General features: G+C 28.6%; 1 protein-coding gene across 1 annotated transcript in view; it reads right to left on the bottom strand.

Annotated features, from left to right (window-relative positions):
- The window catches only part of LOC111629839 (protein sidekick-like), a 90,793-nt gene that overhangs the window by 19,678 nt on the left and 53,252 nt on the right, over positions 1–17,863 (bottom strand). Inside the window, exons 16-26 of the mRNA XM_023373752.1 lie at positions 16,506–16,621; positions 11,981–12,164; positions 9,767–10,057; positions 7,959–8,157; positions 7,781–7,884; positions 6,892–6,962; positions 6,530–6,782; positions 4,110–4,225; positions 1,085–1,268; positions 613–750; positions 18–170 (exon numbers count right to left, since the gene is read on the bottom strand). Coding sequence (XP_023229520.1) covers positions 18–170; positions 613–750; positions 1,085–1,268; positions 4,110–4,225; positions 6,530–6,782; positions 6,892–6,962; positions 7,781–7,884; positions 7,959–8,157; positions 9,767–10,057; positions 11,981–12,164; positions 16,506–16,621 — 1,809 coding nt within the window. The remainder of the gene's footprint in view (positions 1–17; positions 171–612; positions 751–1,084; positions 1,269–4,109; positions 4,226–6,529; positions 6,783–6,891; positions 6,963–7,780; positions 7,885–7,958; positions 8,158–9,766; positions 10,058–11,980; positions 12,165–16,505; positions 16,622–17,863) is intronic.

Genomic DNA, 17,863 nt, shown 5'->3' with positions numbered 1-17,863 from the left:
TAAAAATTAAATTTTACCTTTCTGTGGACCAGTAGTAACATTACTAATAGATTCTGGTCCATAGTCAAAAGTTTCAGCTCTAACTCTGAAGGTATAGGTTATTTTTTCACCCAAACCATATACAGCCAAATGATTAACTGTCACTCTCTGACGCACCTGTCTGCTATAATCTAAAGAGAAAACTCTTATTAAAATTTAAATTTTTTAACCATTTTTTTTAAAGCAGTTAGTTAAGTCAAAATATATTAAACAATTTTTAAAATACCTTAATGAGTTCTATTATTATTTCTACATTACTGTTAATAAAACTATAACTGTGTACAGCAGAATCCACTTATAATTACAGATATTGTTATCAGATATGTTGAAATCCATGTTAACAGAATTAGCATGTCCCAAAACATATAAGTCAAATATACAAATCAGTATAGGAGTGGGTCTAAAATGAATACAATGAACAGATTCTACTGTAAATATTTCCAAAATCAATAGAGAGTACTTAAGTTTATTATATGCAAACTAGAATTAATAACCCATACTGAATCAAATTTCATACTAAATGAACTCATATTAATCATAATTTGTCTGTATTTAAAAAACAAAAACACATACCACTATCTTCTACAGCTGTCTCGTAAACAAGAAGATATCCTTTTATTTTGCCATTTGCTTCTACAGGCTCATTCCAGCTAACATTAAGTGAAGTCATTGTAATGTTAGAAAATACAAGCTTTCCTGGAGGTCCTGGTACTATTGACAGAAATAAAGAAAAATGTTTAAAATCTATCTTGATCAATTTGTAGATACCATTTTTATACTGTAGAAAAGCTCATTAAATTTGGTATATTTAAGAATTTACAAAATGCAAGAAACAATAAAAATGAAAAACAATAGAAATTGCAACAAATAGAAAATAGTATATACAACTCAGTATTAAATTTACTTTACTGTAATAAAATTTGTATGAGATATGCACAATAATTTGCTATATTTTCAATTAAAGTAAAAAAAAAGTGAATTCCTCTAACAATAATTTAAAAAACTATTTGAAAGCCAATAAAAGTTAATAAATAGACATAATTACCATCTTCTTTTGTTCTAACTTTTTGTGGCATTGAACGAGGTCCATCTCCAGCTGGATTAAAACCAAGAATTTGAATATTATATACACAATACTTTTTCAAATCCATCAATACAAAAGACTTTGTAGTTGCTGGAACAGCTTCCATTTCTTCTGAACCTTCTTCATTAAGTGGTTTATAAAATATCTATAAATTAATATCAAACATATCAATATCAATAATTATTTCATGAAATACTTTTTCCTCAAATATGAACTGACTCCTTTTAAAAATAATTCTAAAATATTCTATTTTTTATTATTAAAATTTAAAAAAATTATAACAATAAAGAAATGAATTACTATTTCATTTTTTCACATTCAAATAAATACTTTGTACTTTATTAGAATAAAAATTCAAAACTAAATGTATGAATTTAACATAGTTGTACATAAATAATATGTATGCTATATTTGCAAAATATAAGAATTTTTAAATGATTTCTATATCATAATAAGCCATGCATATTAATGAGGACAACTAATTCTTTGTTCAATTTATTTTTATTGCAAACTCCTTAAATATTAATGTAATTACAGTAGAGCTGTTTATCCGAATCAATTGGGGACTGGGGTTGTTCAGATAACTTATTTTTCGGATAACCGATTATGTACGAAAAAATATATTAACCTATCCCATGTTGAAATTTTTCTCCATTGCGTGTCGCTTCACGTTGATTTTCGTCAATGTTAAGCCTAACGTAATCTTTTTAAAATAATAATCGTGGCTATTGTATCATTAAAAATTATTTCTTTATTTTTTACAAACAAAATAAATATATTGAAAAATATAAAAACCAAAAAATATATACTTTAGAAGTTGATCTAGTATCAAAAATGTTTGATTTAGCACGACACACAGTCCTCAGAAAAACACCACACAAAAGTGCCAGTGCTGCCAGCTAAAACATACACATGAACAAAAAAATATTGGAGTAGCCCAAGATATAGCCAAATATTACAGTGCCACAGACCAAAGATTTAAATTTGCCAACTGGAATGCTTTCGGTTAACTGATGTTTCAGATAACCGGCTTTCGGATAAATGACGCTCTACTGTATTAATATTTAAATTCTGAAAAAGATAAACTGATGTTCATATAAAAAATCCTCCAACAAGCAAATAATTCAAATTAAAAAAATAATAACTAAATAAATTAATTGTTTTAACATAGAACTATTGTTGTTGTTTTAGTATAATACTTTATATAGCAGTCCTCTATAACTAAAATATTTTGTCTACTAAGATGGAATGAACATATTAAATAATGATAATGGATTTATATTAGAGCAGTAATTTTTTAAAACAGTACATATATTCCTAAATAAGCAGTACATAATCTAATACAAATAAGGTTATTAAATACAATAATTAGTTCAGATTTATTATTATATTAAAATGAACTGATTATTACTGTATGGGATCGTTTAGTGTGGTTATATATAGTGAACAAAAAAGACTACAGGAAAATACTTATACACTTAAAGGGGTTAATGTTACCTATGGTTCCAAGATGGCGGCACTTCCGACTGTTCGTAGTCTAGATGGACTCCTCCCGGAGGGGAGCCGCCAGCAGGCCACCTTGTGCCAAATGCCACTAGTTATTGATTCACAATAGTTCTTGAACAAAATAAAAAAAAGGAAACATCTACTAAAAATATAGTTAATCTAACCTAACCGAAGCATTGCCATCTTGGAACCATAAGTAACATTAACCCTTAAAAGTTTACATTGTATTTGATAATATATCAAAATGTATATTATTACATATTTTATAAATTCATCATGTTTTTTAAAATGTGTGTATTTCTTTTGGTTTTTGGCTAGAACATTTAAATGCAACAACAAAACTGATTTGGATTAGTGAGGATACACTGTACATGCAAATTTTGAAGTGTTGCAGCAACAGACAATTCAGTTATATGAATATAATAATCTTGGTAACTGTGGAAGAGCATTTTCTTTCTGATATTATTTTAAAATTAAAATTGAAAATCAATTATGAAATTATTATAATATTTATTGTAATAGTTATTATTATTTAATTATTTATTTTCAATATATTTGGAGTAAAAGAATTGTATAGTATTACAGTAGAACCTCGCTTAACGAGCACCTCGCATAACAAGCAAAACAAATTGTAAAAATGACTCGCTTAACGAGTGATGTTTCGCACAACAAGTGACGAGGAGAAGGAAAGTCACGGATTGTGTGCATGCTCCATCAGTCTGTGTTCAGCACTCATTCTGCTAGCATCTTAGTGGCACTTGTGACCACATATTTTTCCAAACGTATGTTCACACATATTACATATAAATATCAACAACCATAGCCTGTTATGCAATAAACATGCCAAATGATATGCCAAATTCTTGGACTATGCAAAGGCTATAATTAAATATTAGAAATTAATTAATTTGACTAGAGATAGATAGTTACACTGCCATCTTATATTAAATTTAATGACCAATTCCAAATTAAATTTTAGAAATGTCTAAATTAAAACTTTTTATAATTATTAAATTTAATACAAGGTGGAAACATAACTGCCTACCTCTAGTCAAATTAATTAATTTCTAGTATTTAATTATAGCTTTTGCATAGCCAAAAATTTGGCATATCGTTTGGCATGTTTATGAGACATAATTTTTTGATTTTTTTTGTTTTCTGCAAATCGAATTTGCATTCCAGGTTGGTTCATTCCACACTAGAAGAAATGATGATGATGATTCATGCTCCTTAACAATGTATACTATATAATTTTCTTTGAATAAACGTTATACATAAAATATTTCAGTATTTTTTTTTTCTGCACAGAATGCATTATCATATTTTACATTAATTTATATGGGAAAAACTGTTTCACTTAACAAGTGTTTCACATTATAAGTAAGATTCTAAAACAAATTATGCTTGTTAAGCAAGGTTCTACTATATATTTTATATATAAATAAATAAACATAAAAGTATATGTTTTCATTAATAATACCTTATATCCTAAAAGATCACCATTTTGTTTTGTTTCTAAAGGTGGTTTCCATGATACTTTTATTTCTGTTGAACTAAGTGCTTCCATTGAAATATCTTGTGGTTCACCAGTAGGAACTAAAATATTTAAATAATTTTAGGTTAATTTTCAAAAAAGCCTATTTGAAGTTAGGCAATAACATATCTGTCTAAAAAAATGTTATATTACAATTGTACAAAACTAATTAAAACAAAACAATAACTAAATAGGAACTTTCTTATGCAGATTATTACCATTCCATGTAATATTGAGGTCACATGTGTTAAATTCTTTGATTTTATAGGCACTGCTATGTTATGCCTTGCTTTTAACACACAAAACTGCTATAACAATAATAATGATAACAACACTAGTAGCTGCTAACATTACCATAAACCAGACTTCCCTATAAAATNATAGTAATTTTAAAAAATAGATAATTAGTTTAATAATTAGATATCTAGAAAAAAATTACTTCAAACAAGGCTTTTAAATCTTTGAAATTAATTGAAGTAGGATTGATTCTACAATCATAACTATAAATACACGACCAGTTGTGTTAGTTGAAATTCTGAGATAAAATTCTTCTAGACATATTTCATTTTAGACACACTATAAATATAAGCAGCTAAATAATTTAATCATTCACACAAAAAATACCAAATTGGAGATAGCTGTCTAATATTGTGTTGGACCTCCTTTTGTCCAAATTGCAGCTATGATGCACCTTGATACTGATTCCATGAAAAACCCGTAGTGTTTGGATCAATGTTCTATCAGCAGTTCTCAATGGTGTTCCATAGACCTCCCCAAGGAAGACAAGGTTATGAGCTCAGACATCCCGTTCCACTTCATCCCAATGATACATGTTGATAAAATTTTAAGTTTAAGTTTGTAGCACTTCTCTTCATGGTTGGGGTGGATAATGTCTTATTTCAGTAATATAATTTCTGTCCACATATGGAAAAATCTCTTGGGAATATTTCAGATAATAACAGACCTCCAGATTTCTCTCCAGTAGAAAATGTCTGGGACACAATGAGGCAATCTGAAACAAACCAGTGCAACAACAGTAGCTCTTCTCTAACAGATTTAAAAAGCATAGCTAGTAGTATTAAGATGTTATATAAAATATCTGACTCAATACTGTGATAGATGTGATGTATTTCTAAAAAGAAGCCATTCCATATTGGTACAGTCATGTTAGCCATTTTGTATAAACAATAATTTTTTTACTCTGAAAATTTTATCATGTCTTACCTACTTATCAGTCTTGTCCATAACTTTCAAACAAATTGCACTTCCCCTTCTTATTGTTGCAATTTATATTTCACTCAGTGTAGTTTATTGAATTAAGTTTATTTCTTAACTTTTTAACAGTTAAAAAATAAATTACAGTAAAAGCTTATTAATTCTGACATCTATGGGACCAGAGTCAGTGTCAGATTATTTTAAAAATTGGATTACTGATGTATTTATATTTTTGGAAAATTTGGAAACTTATGTGAGAACACTTGTCAAAAGTTGTATATATCAAGCAATGCAACTTTTGACAAGTGTTCTCACATAAGTTTCCAAATTTATACCAACTTGTTTGGCAATTGGAGTGTAAATACATATTACTGACAGAAATCATCAGTGAAAGCATCTAATTGAACAAAACAAAGATACTGTAAGAAATTGAGCTAGTTTCTCTATCACATCATTTTTTCTCCCATGGTTAACCTACCAAAATGTAGTAATAAGGATGGCCACACTGTCTACCTTCACCTTAATTTCTGCCCAGGATCTTTATTACATCATATATGAAAACAATTTCCAATTCAAGGAATACTAGCATACTAGATCATTATTGGACAATTCCAGGTTATCAGCTACTTACAATGTTATAGGGCTGGATTACTGGACATACCATATTATCAGGTACTGGATTAATGAATTTCCACTATATATCATCTTCCAAAAAATATCTAATGACTAATAAAATGGCCATTGTAAGGGGTAACAGATATGAATCATTATCAATAAAAAGTTAGCTCAATATATCAAATAATGCTAGACTTGTCACAAAATTTTAGTTTATTATAAAATAGATGCAACATTCAAGTGTAAGATTTGAACATTCAGCTGAGTTCTACATTTGTTTTCCAACAATTAATAATCCAAAATATGTTGTCCAACAACTACCATTTCTTGCTAATGAACTTAAGGTTTATAAAATAATAATCAATATAATTATATTATTATTATAAATGGAAAAATAAATATGACAAAGTAAAAAATGTTCAAACTTCTTAATAAATTTAAAAATTTTTATAAATCAAATAAAATATAATATTTGTAGCCATTTAAATACATTCTCAGAAAAATCATAATATTTACAAGTAAAATTTAAAAATTACCTGCTTCTCCAACAAAAACTGAAACAGGGAGGCTTGGAATGCTGTCACCTTGGTTATTAAATGCATATACTCTTATCTCATAAATATTATCTTGTTCAAGATTTGGCAATAAAACAGTAGAGATGTTAACCCCATAAACACGATTACTAGGACAATCAGAACTCCGAGAAACAGTGTAAGTTAAAAGTTGGCAATATTCAATCCTGTACCCTGCAGTTTGAGTATCACCATACCATTTAAACTCAGGAAGCGGCTGAAAAACACAAATTAAAAAATTTTTATTTTATTATCTTGTTATATCATAATTATTATTTAAAAAATAAAACAAAACAAAACATTTATACAATTAAACATATTCTTACTTCCCAATTAACACGAACCGAAGTTGTTGTATATGGTGACACTAGAACATGTGAAGGTGGATCATCTGGAGCTGAAATAGTTTTGAAATATTAAAATTTCAATATCAAAAAGCATTGCACATACACCATAAATTATGAACTATATTCTGTAAATCTATTTTTCAGGTTTGCTATTAAATTTAAAACTCAAAAAATAAATTTACTCAAATAGTTTTATCAACTCTAAATCAACTTTTTCCCTAATAGCTATATTCTTGAAGTTGATATCAATATCAATAAATATGTTTAAAGTAAATTTGTTTTTGTTTTCTGCAATTTTTTTTATTTAAATCTAAAAAGAGATTTCCAGTCTTTAGTTAATTGAATTTAATTTTAAAAAGAAATATCATGAATATCCTTATAATAAATGGTCAAAAGAGGAATACAAAATTAAAATGTAGATTTAAAATTTTCAGTTTGTTATCTGAATTTTCATAAAAATTTAATAGAATAATACAGTCAATAACAATTTAGTAGACATTATCACAGATTTTGTCATCATCTCACTTAAAAGTTATTAAATATTCTACATTTCAAATTTATGTTGTATTAATATGAAATTGAAAAGATAGCAAAATCTGTTAGAAAATAAAAAAAAATATATTTGTTTGTTTTTAAAAAAAAACAGCAATAAATGAAAGTAAAAGAAAGTCACTATTAACATTATTAAAATAAAAATTGTCTGACTACTTTTTATGAAATAATAAGAACAGACAGCAACTTTATAAACCCACTAGAACAGTAATTATTGCTATGCATGCTTTAATAGTCAACAGAAAATGTAAGACTACTCATATGACTCTGAAGTTCGTTTTTTGTTTTTGTTAAAACAAGTATAATAGTATAATACCTGCAGGTAAAGTTTGAGTTACTTCTGATTCAGGGCTCCATCCACTTGCACCAATATCATTTATTGCTTGTAGTCGAAATTTATAAAGTGTAAATGGCTTTAAACTGATAAAAATATTTATATCTTTTAATTAATATACAATGATTATTGAATTTATTTGAATTTGTATATTATTTACCCTGTGACAGTATAGGTAGTAACTGATGGATCAACTTTAATTGGTAATGTTTTCCAAATGCCATTATCTTCTGATATTTCAATGATGTAATAACGTAATGGAGCAAATCCATCTCTTCCCGGTGTCCAGCTGAAAGCAATTTGTCTTGCTTGAATTTGAGATTTTCGAATGTAAAGTGCTGAAGGTGGTTGTGGAGCTTCTGTTTAAAAAAAAAATTCCAAAATTACATCATAATCATTATTCTTCAAAATATATATACATTTATATGTATACATATATAAATTATAAATAAAATGTTAAAATTTATTTTTATTTATTCTACTAATCTTCTATATATATATAAAATTACATGTCCTGACTGACTCATCATCACCCAGAGCAAACTGCTGAACCTGAAGAGGTGAAATTTGGGACACAGTTAGGGTACATCACAAAAATGCACACTAGAAGGGATTTTTTGAAATTCCTCCAGAAGGGAAGGAGGAGAGGATTAAGGCTTAACCTGAAGAACAGCTTCTACTGTGCTATTTTAGATGCAATTTTTTTGTTTTTAATAGTAATAACTTAATTTCCAAACATACAATATTTACCAAATCATCCAAATCGTTTGCCAGAGCAACGCCAGGCTGATTTGATAGTTTAATTGTATATAAAATGTTAAAATTTATTTTATTTATTCTACTAAAATACATCAAAATTAACTATAAAAATAATTTTTCAATTATTATATATGAGATATTAAAAATTATAATATATTTTAGTAAGATAAATAAAATAAAATTTTAACCATATTGAATCAAAAAATTCTTTCATAAATTACTCAAACCTAAATACTCAAAATTAAGATATATAATTTATGAATTCTTTTACAGTACTGATACTTATGCTTCTGAAATACTGATTCAACATTTTTCAGTTTATCTACAAAATAATGATGAATTTGAAAGGATATAAAACTTAATTAAGCTAATATCTTGTTAGTAAGATATATAATTAAGTCTTATTAATAAAATATTAGCTTGATTAAATTTTATTATTTGGTTCTTTAATTAAAACCTCTCATTAACAACACTTTTAAAAAAGATATATAACTTTTAAAAACTACATATTATTATTTAATGTTAAATTTCAGAAATTCATGTAATGCTAAAGTTCATCTTATGATAAAACTATGTGAAACTACTTTGTTAAACAAAGTTGTTATGCTATTTATTAGAATTGTATTTACAGAGATTTTGCATGTGAAAAAAAACTAATAATTTTTTATTGTGAAAAAATAAATTTAAAAATTTAATTCAATGAAACAATAATATTTCACAAGTAAATGCTTTTGAGAATTGATTTGAAATTGAATATTAATATATTAATCTTGTTTAATTGATTTTTTTTCTTGTGAAAAAGTCAATAATGCATTAAGCATTCTTGATAAATTCAGAAATTTCAATTAAATAAACTGCAGCATATTTTTTTTATTTCATTCCTTTATGTTGTTTTAAAATTATTTAAAATATCATTCAAATTTTAAGTTTGAATCATATTTATTTACTTATATAAAACAATGTTTTTTATTTTCATAATCCAGATTCAAACTGATCAAAAATGAAATGCTAAAATAATATATATTTGCATATTTTGTATTTTAAAACAAGAATCACTCTTAATAAACATATATGAGTACAGTACATAAGTCCAAATCTATTTTACTGATAAATATTAAATACGTTTTATAGATATTTAATTAAGATTTTGATATCTAATATAATAAATGCTTCTTAAAATAATTAAATATAAGAATTTAAATTATGTACCTCTGTTATTAGTAGTGAATACAATTGCTTGAGCAGTTTTACCCCAACCTTCACTAGTTTTCGCAGTGACAGTAAATAAATAATAAGTTTCTGGATTGAGATTAAAGACTTTTAAAGTGCGATCAGTTGATGGCAATTCTTTAGTAATGGAGCCTTCAAGAGTGCTGTTTATATGATAAGAAACTCTATATGCTGTAATTATACCATTTGGTTCCTCAGGAACATCCCATAATATACGAGCAGTTGTTGTAGATACATCAGGAAAAGATATGTTGGACGGAATTCCAGGAACTATAAATAAAATATTTTTTAAAAAATATTATCATTTTAGTTATTATTTTTAATTATAACTTTTTTTTGTTTTACTTTACTATATAATAATTAAATAATAAATGCTTTGAATATATAACTTAACTTTTGTTCAACTAAGAAAGTTGTTATAACAACAATTATACTGATAATATTTAATAACAGAATCGACTTTGTTTTTATAATGAGTTGAAGCATATATCATGCAAATTCAATGAAAAATGAGTCAAATCTTAAATTATTTACGTTAATATTTAAATTAATAATTAACTTTCTAAATGAATTTTCCTAAAAAATAAGTAGGAGAATTAAAAAAACAATATCTAGATCCATAGCAAAACAGCAAAAGATAATGATAGCAACAATAAAAACTGCAGTATTTTTAAATCATATCTTAACTGAGAAAAGTCTTAGAAAACATGTTTATACAACATTGATTTACAATCAAATAAACAAGCAAAATCTTATTCCTTTGCACTCCAAGAAATTTTTCATATCTGAGTATCCAAATTTGAACTTAGCAAGTTTGTAATTTTTAGGTGGACTCAAAACTAGATCTAAAATGTCACTCAGAATGTTTTTATGAGCAACTGGTAACTGTTTCTGTGGCATATCCACATTTTCTGTAGAATCATACCATTCATCATCATCTGCTTATGCAGAAATACAGTGGAACCTCGGTATACGACCTTAATCCATTCCTAATGTTTGGACTTATACCGAATAGGACGTATACCGAACCAACCTTTCCCATAAGAAGTAATGTAAAAATGATTAATCCATTCTCATGGAAAAAAATGGCTGATTTTAAACACCTCGCTTTCCTGGCTAGTTCCTGCTTAATTTTTCATGAGACCAGCATGTATCTTTTTAGCTTTCTCGCAAATAATTGCTTCCAATATGCTGTCGCCAGCACACTGTTTTTCAGTTATCCAAAGCAAAAGCAATTTCTCAATATGATCTAATGTCTTCGATCTGTTTAGAAATTAATATAACTCCTTTCGCAACGTTAGCAGATTTAATAATGTCTTTATTTTTCGCGATTGTCAATATTATCGTTCTCGGAATACGGTATCCAGCAATTGAAATCTCGAACACGCATGCCACCTTCATGTTTCTCAACAATCTCTTTTATCAGTTCCATTGTAATTCTAGTAATTTTTTTTAGTTTTCTGTTGCTTTTCATTTGCCTTTTTGCAATCCATGATTAATAAAAATAATAAAATTTTATTTACAAATTAAAATCAGAAGAAATTTAACAAAGTTATAAACTGTGGCACCGCAAATGTCTAGTCTGGTCTAGTACACTGATAGTGCTACTTGTTCATAGATGGCGCGTATAATTGAATTAAGTCGTATACCGAACAAAAGTCATATATCGAGCAAAGTTTGTTTCGTCCAAACAGGACGTATTCTAAAGCAGACGTACCGAGGTACCACTGTACTTCCATTATCAGTAACTATCAATAACTTGTATTTTCTATCATTTCTTTTATACAATTATGTTATCATATAATTTTGTTGCAGCAATACACATGTAGTGATACAGATGGGTCTAGCACTCTTATGATATTTACTATATATGCCACTGTAACAGTGCATTGGAATGCTAAAAGTTAAGAATAATATTGCAAACTGTTAGATTGCACAGACAAATAGGGAATAATGTATATATTAAATAAATTATTTAAAATTTATAATAGTTCAGGAAAATTAACTGACAGTACTATTGATAGAATAGAAAAATTAACATTTCAAATATTTATTTAAATAAAATAAACAAACATACTATCAAATTATAATTTTGTTTTGTAATCTTTTCTTAATGAACTGCAGAGCTCGGTTATTCCTATTTAATTATTATTTTAAAAATATTTTTATATAATTTTTAATTAAATCTCTTACCATCTTCAAGTGTCTGAACATGAACTGGTGGTAAACTTAAAGCACCATCTCCGATGCGTGTAAAAGCTAATACTTGTATACTGTAAAGAGTATATTTCCTGAGTTCTGTCAATGTAGTAGTGTATGTAATATTATTTTCTATTACTTTATATTTAAATGGAACCATTTTTGCTCCAAAATAAACCTGAAAAATAACAAATTATTAATTATGAAGACGAGAGAATATGTAATATATATTGTATATTTACACTATACTAAACATATATAATAAATATACAGGATTGTTTAATCAATCCACTGAAATAATTCAAAAAATACACATCCTACAAAATAAATCACTGAATCAAAAATGTTATACTAAGGGAACCACAAGATGGGGCTATTGGTTTCATCATAGATGGTGCTACAATCTGTGAAATAAAGTCATCATCATTTTCTTTAATGGAAACTCCCCATTTTTTATTGCATATTATGATTCTACATCAAAAACAAAAACTTTTATCTAAGTCTTAAAAAAAAAAAAAAAAAAAAAATGCAGTCAGAAGTTGTGTGTGTATGAACTTTTTATGTGGTTGCCAAACTGTATGTGCATATCAAGGGATATCCATGAAGTTCATTGAAAAAGAATATATATGAATATCCATGTATATGTTACCGCTAAAGCTCGAAATCCGTTAATGTGTACATTACCTAGCTAATCTGCAGATTAACTAGGGTGATCCGTTAAAGCTGCGAAAATTGTTCAATTTCTCAAATTACCTAGGTAATTTGCAGAGTATCTAGGTAATCTGCACATTAACGGCTTCCGTATCGTTAAAGTTCAAAAGTTTGTTTCTTTCACTTCCTTTCCCCACTCCTTCTTTTTACGTAGATAAATTTAAATCCTAGAATGCAAGCAAGCACCGAATTGGTGAGTAAAATCAAGAAAAGATTCTTCGCAAACCTCTTTAGCGAAGATTTAAAATATAATACGTAGTGTTTTAATAACAAACCAAAGTATGATTCCATAATTGAAGATGTAAAGCAAATAAAAGTTTCCAAGAAGAAAGAATCATCTCGAGATTATCAAATAATTCAAAGGTGTGATGTGTTGACTGTACGAGGCTGTGAAAAACTCATTGAGCCGTTGTCAGATGCGCGAGAAAGGTTTGAAAAAGTTTGTCCATGCCGGAGAATTGTTTGACATTCGATAAAAACTGAAGAAGACCTTGAAAAATTAGAAGATTCACAAGAGACTGTGATTATGAGATCACAGTCAAATCTTACTCAAGAGGACATTCCGTTATCCCCCGCTTCTACAGAATCACCTATAGAAATACAAGAATTTACCGATAGTAATCTTAAACTGCCTTCTATACCGTTGATTGATGATGCAGTCACGAAGAATATTCAGTTACCCTGCACCTCCAAGGAATCGCCTCTGCAAGTTGAAGAAGTCATCACTGAGTTACTCTCAACTTCAGCAGAATCGCCATCACAGTTTCGTACGGAGCCTGTAAAGAGCACTATACAAGACATAGTCTGTATTGTTTGCTCAAAAGCAGCATCAAGTGCTCACAAGTGTAAATCGTGTAATATGTTTGTTCACGCAGTTTGTGGTGAAGTAGATCCTAAAGAGGAAGGGTATGGTAAGAATGTATTGTGCATCATCTGTAAAAAGAATATGGATCAGAAAATACAGCGTGATGAAGCCAAGAAATGTTTAGAAAAGCAAGCAAAGAAAATGTTAGCAGTTTCTAATGCAAAGCACCCAAACGTCGATGAAGGTTTCGCTGTGAGAATTAAAGTACCCGAAGAAGACAGAGCAAAAACTGATGCACGTTCAATTTTAGCTGTGGTTCTTAGTAAAACAGAGGATGGCTTTTATAAACTTGATACTAAAACAGGTATTTTAAAACAATTGTATGCAAAATCTGAATTCAGTGTTTGCAAAGAGAGATTTTTAACGAAAGAAGATGGATGTCCCTGCTGTAGAAATATCTTTACGTCAAACAGCAATAAAACAATCCCTTGGTACTGGGCAGGGTTTCAGAAAATGTGACTGCAAATCTAAATGTACCACAAATAGGCGTGCTTGTCGCAAAAACCAATTGCTACGTAATTCAAAGTGTCACCAATCTTTAGATTGCACTAATAAGTAAGTACAATTTTATCATATGTTTTGCAAATTCATTTCCCTAATTGTAGTAATATTTTAAACCGTTTGATTTTTGTATTAAAGTTTTTTTAATTGATTGATGATTGATTCAATCAACTAATTTGTTGATTGTATTAACTTGATTCTTTAGATATTGAAAATTAAATAAATAACATTATGTTAATTTAAGCGTACAGAAACGTTGCTGTTGTTCCAGCAAAAATCTTATTTTCACTTTACCGAGTGCCTAGTAGGTAATTTGCAGATTATCTAGATAATCTGAACATTACCTAGGTAATTTGAGAAATGGAATAATTTTCGCAACTTTAATGGATCACCCTAGTTAATCTGCAGATTAGCTAGGTAATGCGCACATTAACGGATTTCGAGCTTTAGCGGTAACATATATACCTTATATAAATTTGAAAATATGTATACAGTAGACCCCCTATAACACTGTTGATAATTCTGTGTTATATGAATTCCATGTTGTACGAGTAACTTAGATTTTACAAATAAGTGAGCCGTTCACAGCCCGGCACACGTATTTGTAAAATCTAAGTGACTCATACAACATGGAATTCATATAACACAGAATTATCAACAGTGTTATAGGGGGATCTACAGTATGTGATTTTACATTGCTATTCTCAAAACAAAACACTTTTTTAGAATTTCATTAATAACAGTTTTTGAGTCCCATTAATTTTTAGAATGACTAATTCAAATAACATATTTTTTAAATTGCTTTAGTGCTAAATGTCAGGTATCCATTTTGTATCTAGGAAATCTACTCTCTTAAAACACTATTAAAATGACTGCATTAAATTAATTACACATACTGTAATTGAGTTTAATCATTTACTACCTGTATACAGGTAGGCCTCCTACAATGTGGTACCTTTACAACACATTTTCGCTCCAACGCGGTTGGAAAAATGCGGTACTTTTACAACACGGTTTACGGTATTTAGAAATGAATTATCTTTCAGATAACAGAAAAATCGCAACGGATCACATGATATGAGCCACAGTTCAGTATACAGAGCTAAAAGTCTTTGAAAACAGCTGTTTGTCGACGTTGGTGTGTTATTTATTCCCTTGAAAGCTTCAGGGGAAGACCGGTTTCTAGACAGATGTGCATCAGTTACCGTAAACACTCAAATATATCACTAAATTTTCCATCATTTATACTGTTTCAATAAGTGGGGACTGCAAAAATGGTCCAAAATACAGTATAAACTTCTATTGGGTGTATATTTTTAACAATATAGTGAAGAAAAATTATTTTTTGCGATTTTTACTGTCTACAAAACTGATTGAAAAAATTTTAGCCATAACAATGCCGAATGAAAAGAAAGGACCGTCGTTAAAAAGGAAATTTATAACTCTTCAAAGATAGAAATTTTGGATCAAATTAAAAATCAACAGCGGATAGCTGATATTAGTAGGCATTTTAATTTAAATGAGTCGACTATTCGGTCAATTAAGCAATCAGGAGAAAAGATTAGAAATTTGGTTGCATCCGGATCATCTATTCTTGTGAAAAATGTTGCTAGTCCGAGAGCACATATAATGTAAAAAATGGAACAAGCGCTAATATTATGGTTAGAAGATATGAACAAGAAACAGTTGCCTTTAAATAAAACTGCACTTAAACACAAAGCCTTAAAAATATTTGATTATTTAAAACAAATGGGACAGTCGTCAGCTGCAATGGCGTAGTGTGGGTGTCAGCCGCCCGGGGCGGAGGAAAATTTCGCCGCCCCCTTATTTAGGTATCTCAATTTAAAAGACTAAAATTCAGTTTTGTCACAGAATAAGTAATGAACAATTCTGTGCTCATTTCAATCAGTCCGAATCATAGGTGCAACAAAAATATGAAATGAAATGGTTCAAATTTTTACAAGATATTATTATTATTTATTGTGAAATTTTGCCACCCCCTAAAAGTGCCACCCCTGCCACCCCCACTACGCTACGCCACTTATCAGCTGATGAAACCAGTGTTAAATTCGTGGCTACCAATGGCTGGTTTGAAAAATTCAAAAAATGCCATTCAAATGTCAAGTTTTTCTCTTTTTAAAACCGAATCCCAGCTTTTGTATTGAGTTGGTGTCTCCTATAACGCGATTTCCCACAACGCGGTATTTTCAAGGAACGTATCTACCGCATTGTAGGAGGCCTACCTGTAGTCATTTTTTCTAATGAATGGTGTTTCATAGAAACAGATCTTTTATATTATTTTATATCAAATTTAAATTCATTTATATAAAAAAATTACGAGTTATTTATTAAAATATCAATTTTATAATAAAAAAGCTTATGCATTATTACATTAATTTCTGATTATATTAACAACATTAACCAGAAATAATCACAGTATACCTTATATCCTTCAATTATTCCATTCTGATCAATTTTTGGCACTTCATTCCATTTAACTACAATTGTTGTAGAGGAAGTAGCATTAGCAGTCACATTTAATGGACCCATTGATGGCACTATAAAGAAAAAAAAAAAAAAGCAAATTAAAGACAACATTTCATAACAATTCTTTATAAGCCATACACTTCTTACATATAGCTTTTATATTGCATTCTTCAGCTATTCCAAGTTATCTAAAATTAACACATGAGAATGAATTCATCACAAACCGATAAACTATACCATATGAGTCAAGAATTGCATCTTAAAAACTAGCTAAATTATTAATTAATATATAATGTAGTGGTAAGCATCATCATTAAAAAATTCTCATGGAAATAAATGATAAATTATTACCTAATATTTTTAATATGTGGATTTTTTGATTCGTTTTTGAAATTGTGTTTTCGTATTTATTAACTATTGAACACAAGACTGTGTTATTATTAAAACACTTGGCGTTTTTCCTCTTTATTCAGTTGATACGGGTACTTCTACATGTTTTGGGCGTATAGCCCCTCATCAGTCAACAATAAATATGCAATGACACTCATACAGCACAAGTTCATATTCACCTTACCGGGAGGGTAAGTTGATGACGTTGACACCACAAACCTACATACATTCAATTAAACAATAAAACTCTGTATAAATATACACGCCCATACCGACAACGTACCTAGTTATACCAATTTTTGTTAACTGTTATTTCTTACTGTTAAGTAGGCGTAACACATCCTCTATCTTCTTATTATTAAAGTTGATAAATATATATGCAGAATCCTTTCTAAGATTAATGAATATTTGATTGGTTTCTCACAACTTCTCTTTTTCACACAACAGAATCAGATAAACTTCCAATCAAGTTTATCTGATTCTGTTGTGTGAAAAAGAGAAGTTGTGAGAAACCAATCAAATATTCATTAATCTTAGAAAGGATTCTGCATATATATTTATCAACTTTAATAATAAGAAGATAGAGGATGTGTTACGCCTACTTAACAGTAAGAAATAACAGTTAACAAAAATTGGTATAACTAGGTACGTTGTCGGTATGGGCGTGTATATTTATACAGAGTTTTATTGTTTAATTGAATGTATGTAGGTTTGTGGTGTCAACGTCATCAACTTACCCTCCCGGTAAGGTGAATATGAACTTGTGCTGTACGAGTGTCATTGCATATTTAATGTTGACTGATGAGGGGCTATACGCCCAAAACATGTAGAAGTACCCGTATCAACTGAATAAAGAGGAAAAACGCCAAGTGTTTTAATAATAACACAGTCTTGTGTTCAATAGTTAATAAATACGAAAACAC

Source organism: Centruroides sculpturatus, unplaced genomic scaffold (assembly GCF_000671375.1).
Source record: "Centruroides sculpturatus isolate CEXI.00-Female unplaced genomic scaffold, Cexi_2.0 scaffold68, whole genome shotgun sequence".
Lineage (NCBI taxonomy): Eukaryota > Metazoa > Arthropoda > Arachnida > Scorpiones > Buthidae > Centruroides > Centruroides sculpturatus.
This window is presented reverse-complemented; position numbering and strand designations above follow the sequence as displayed.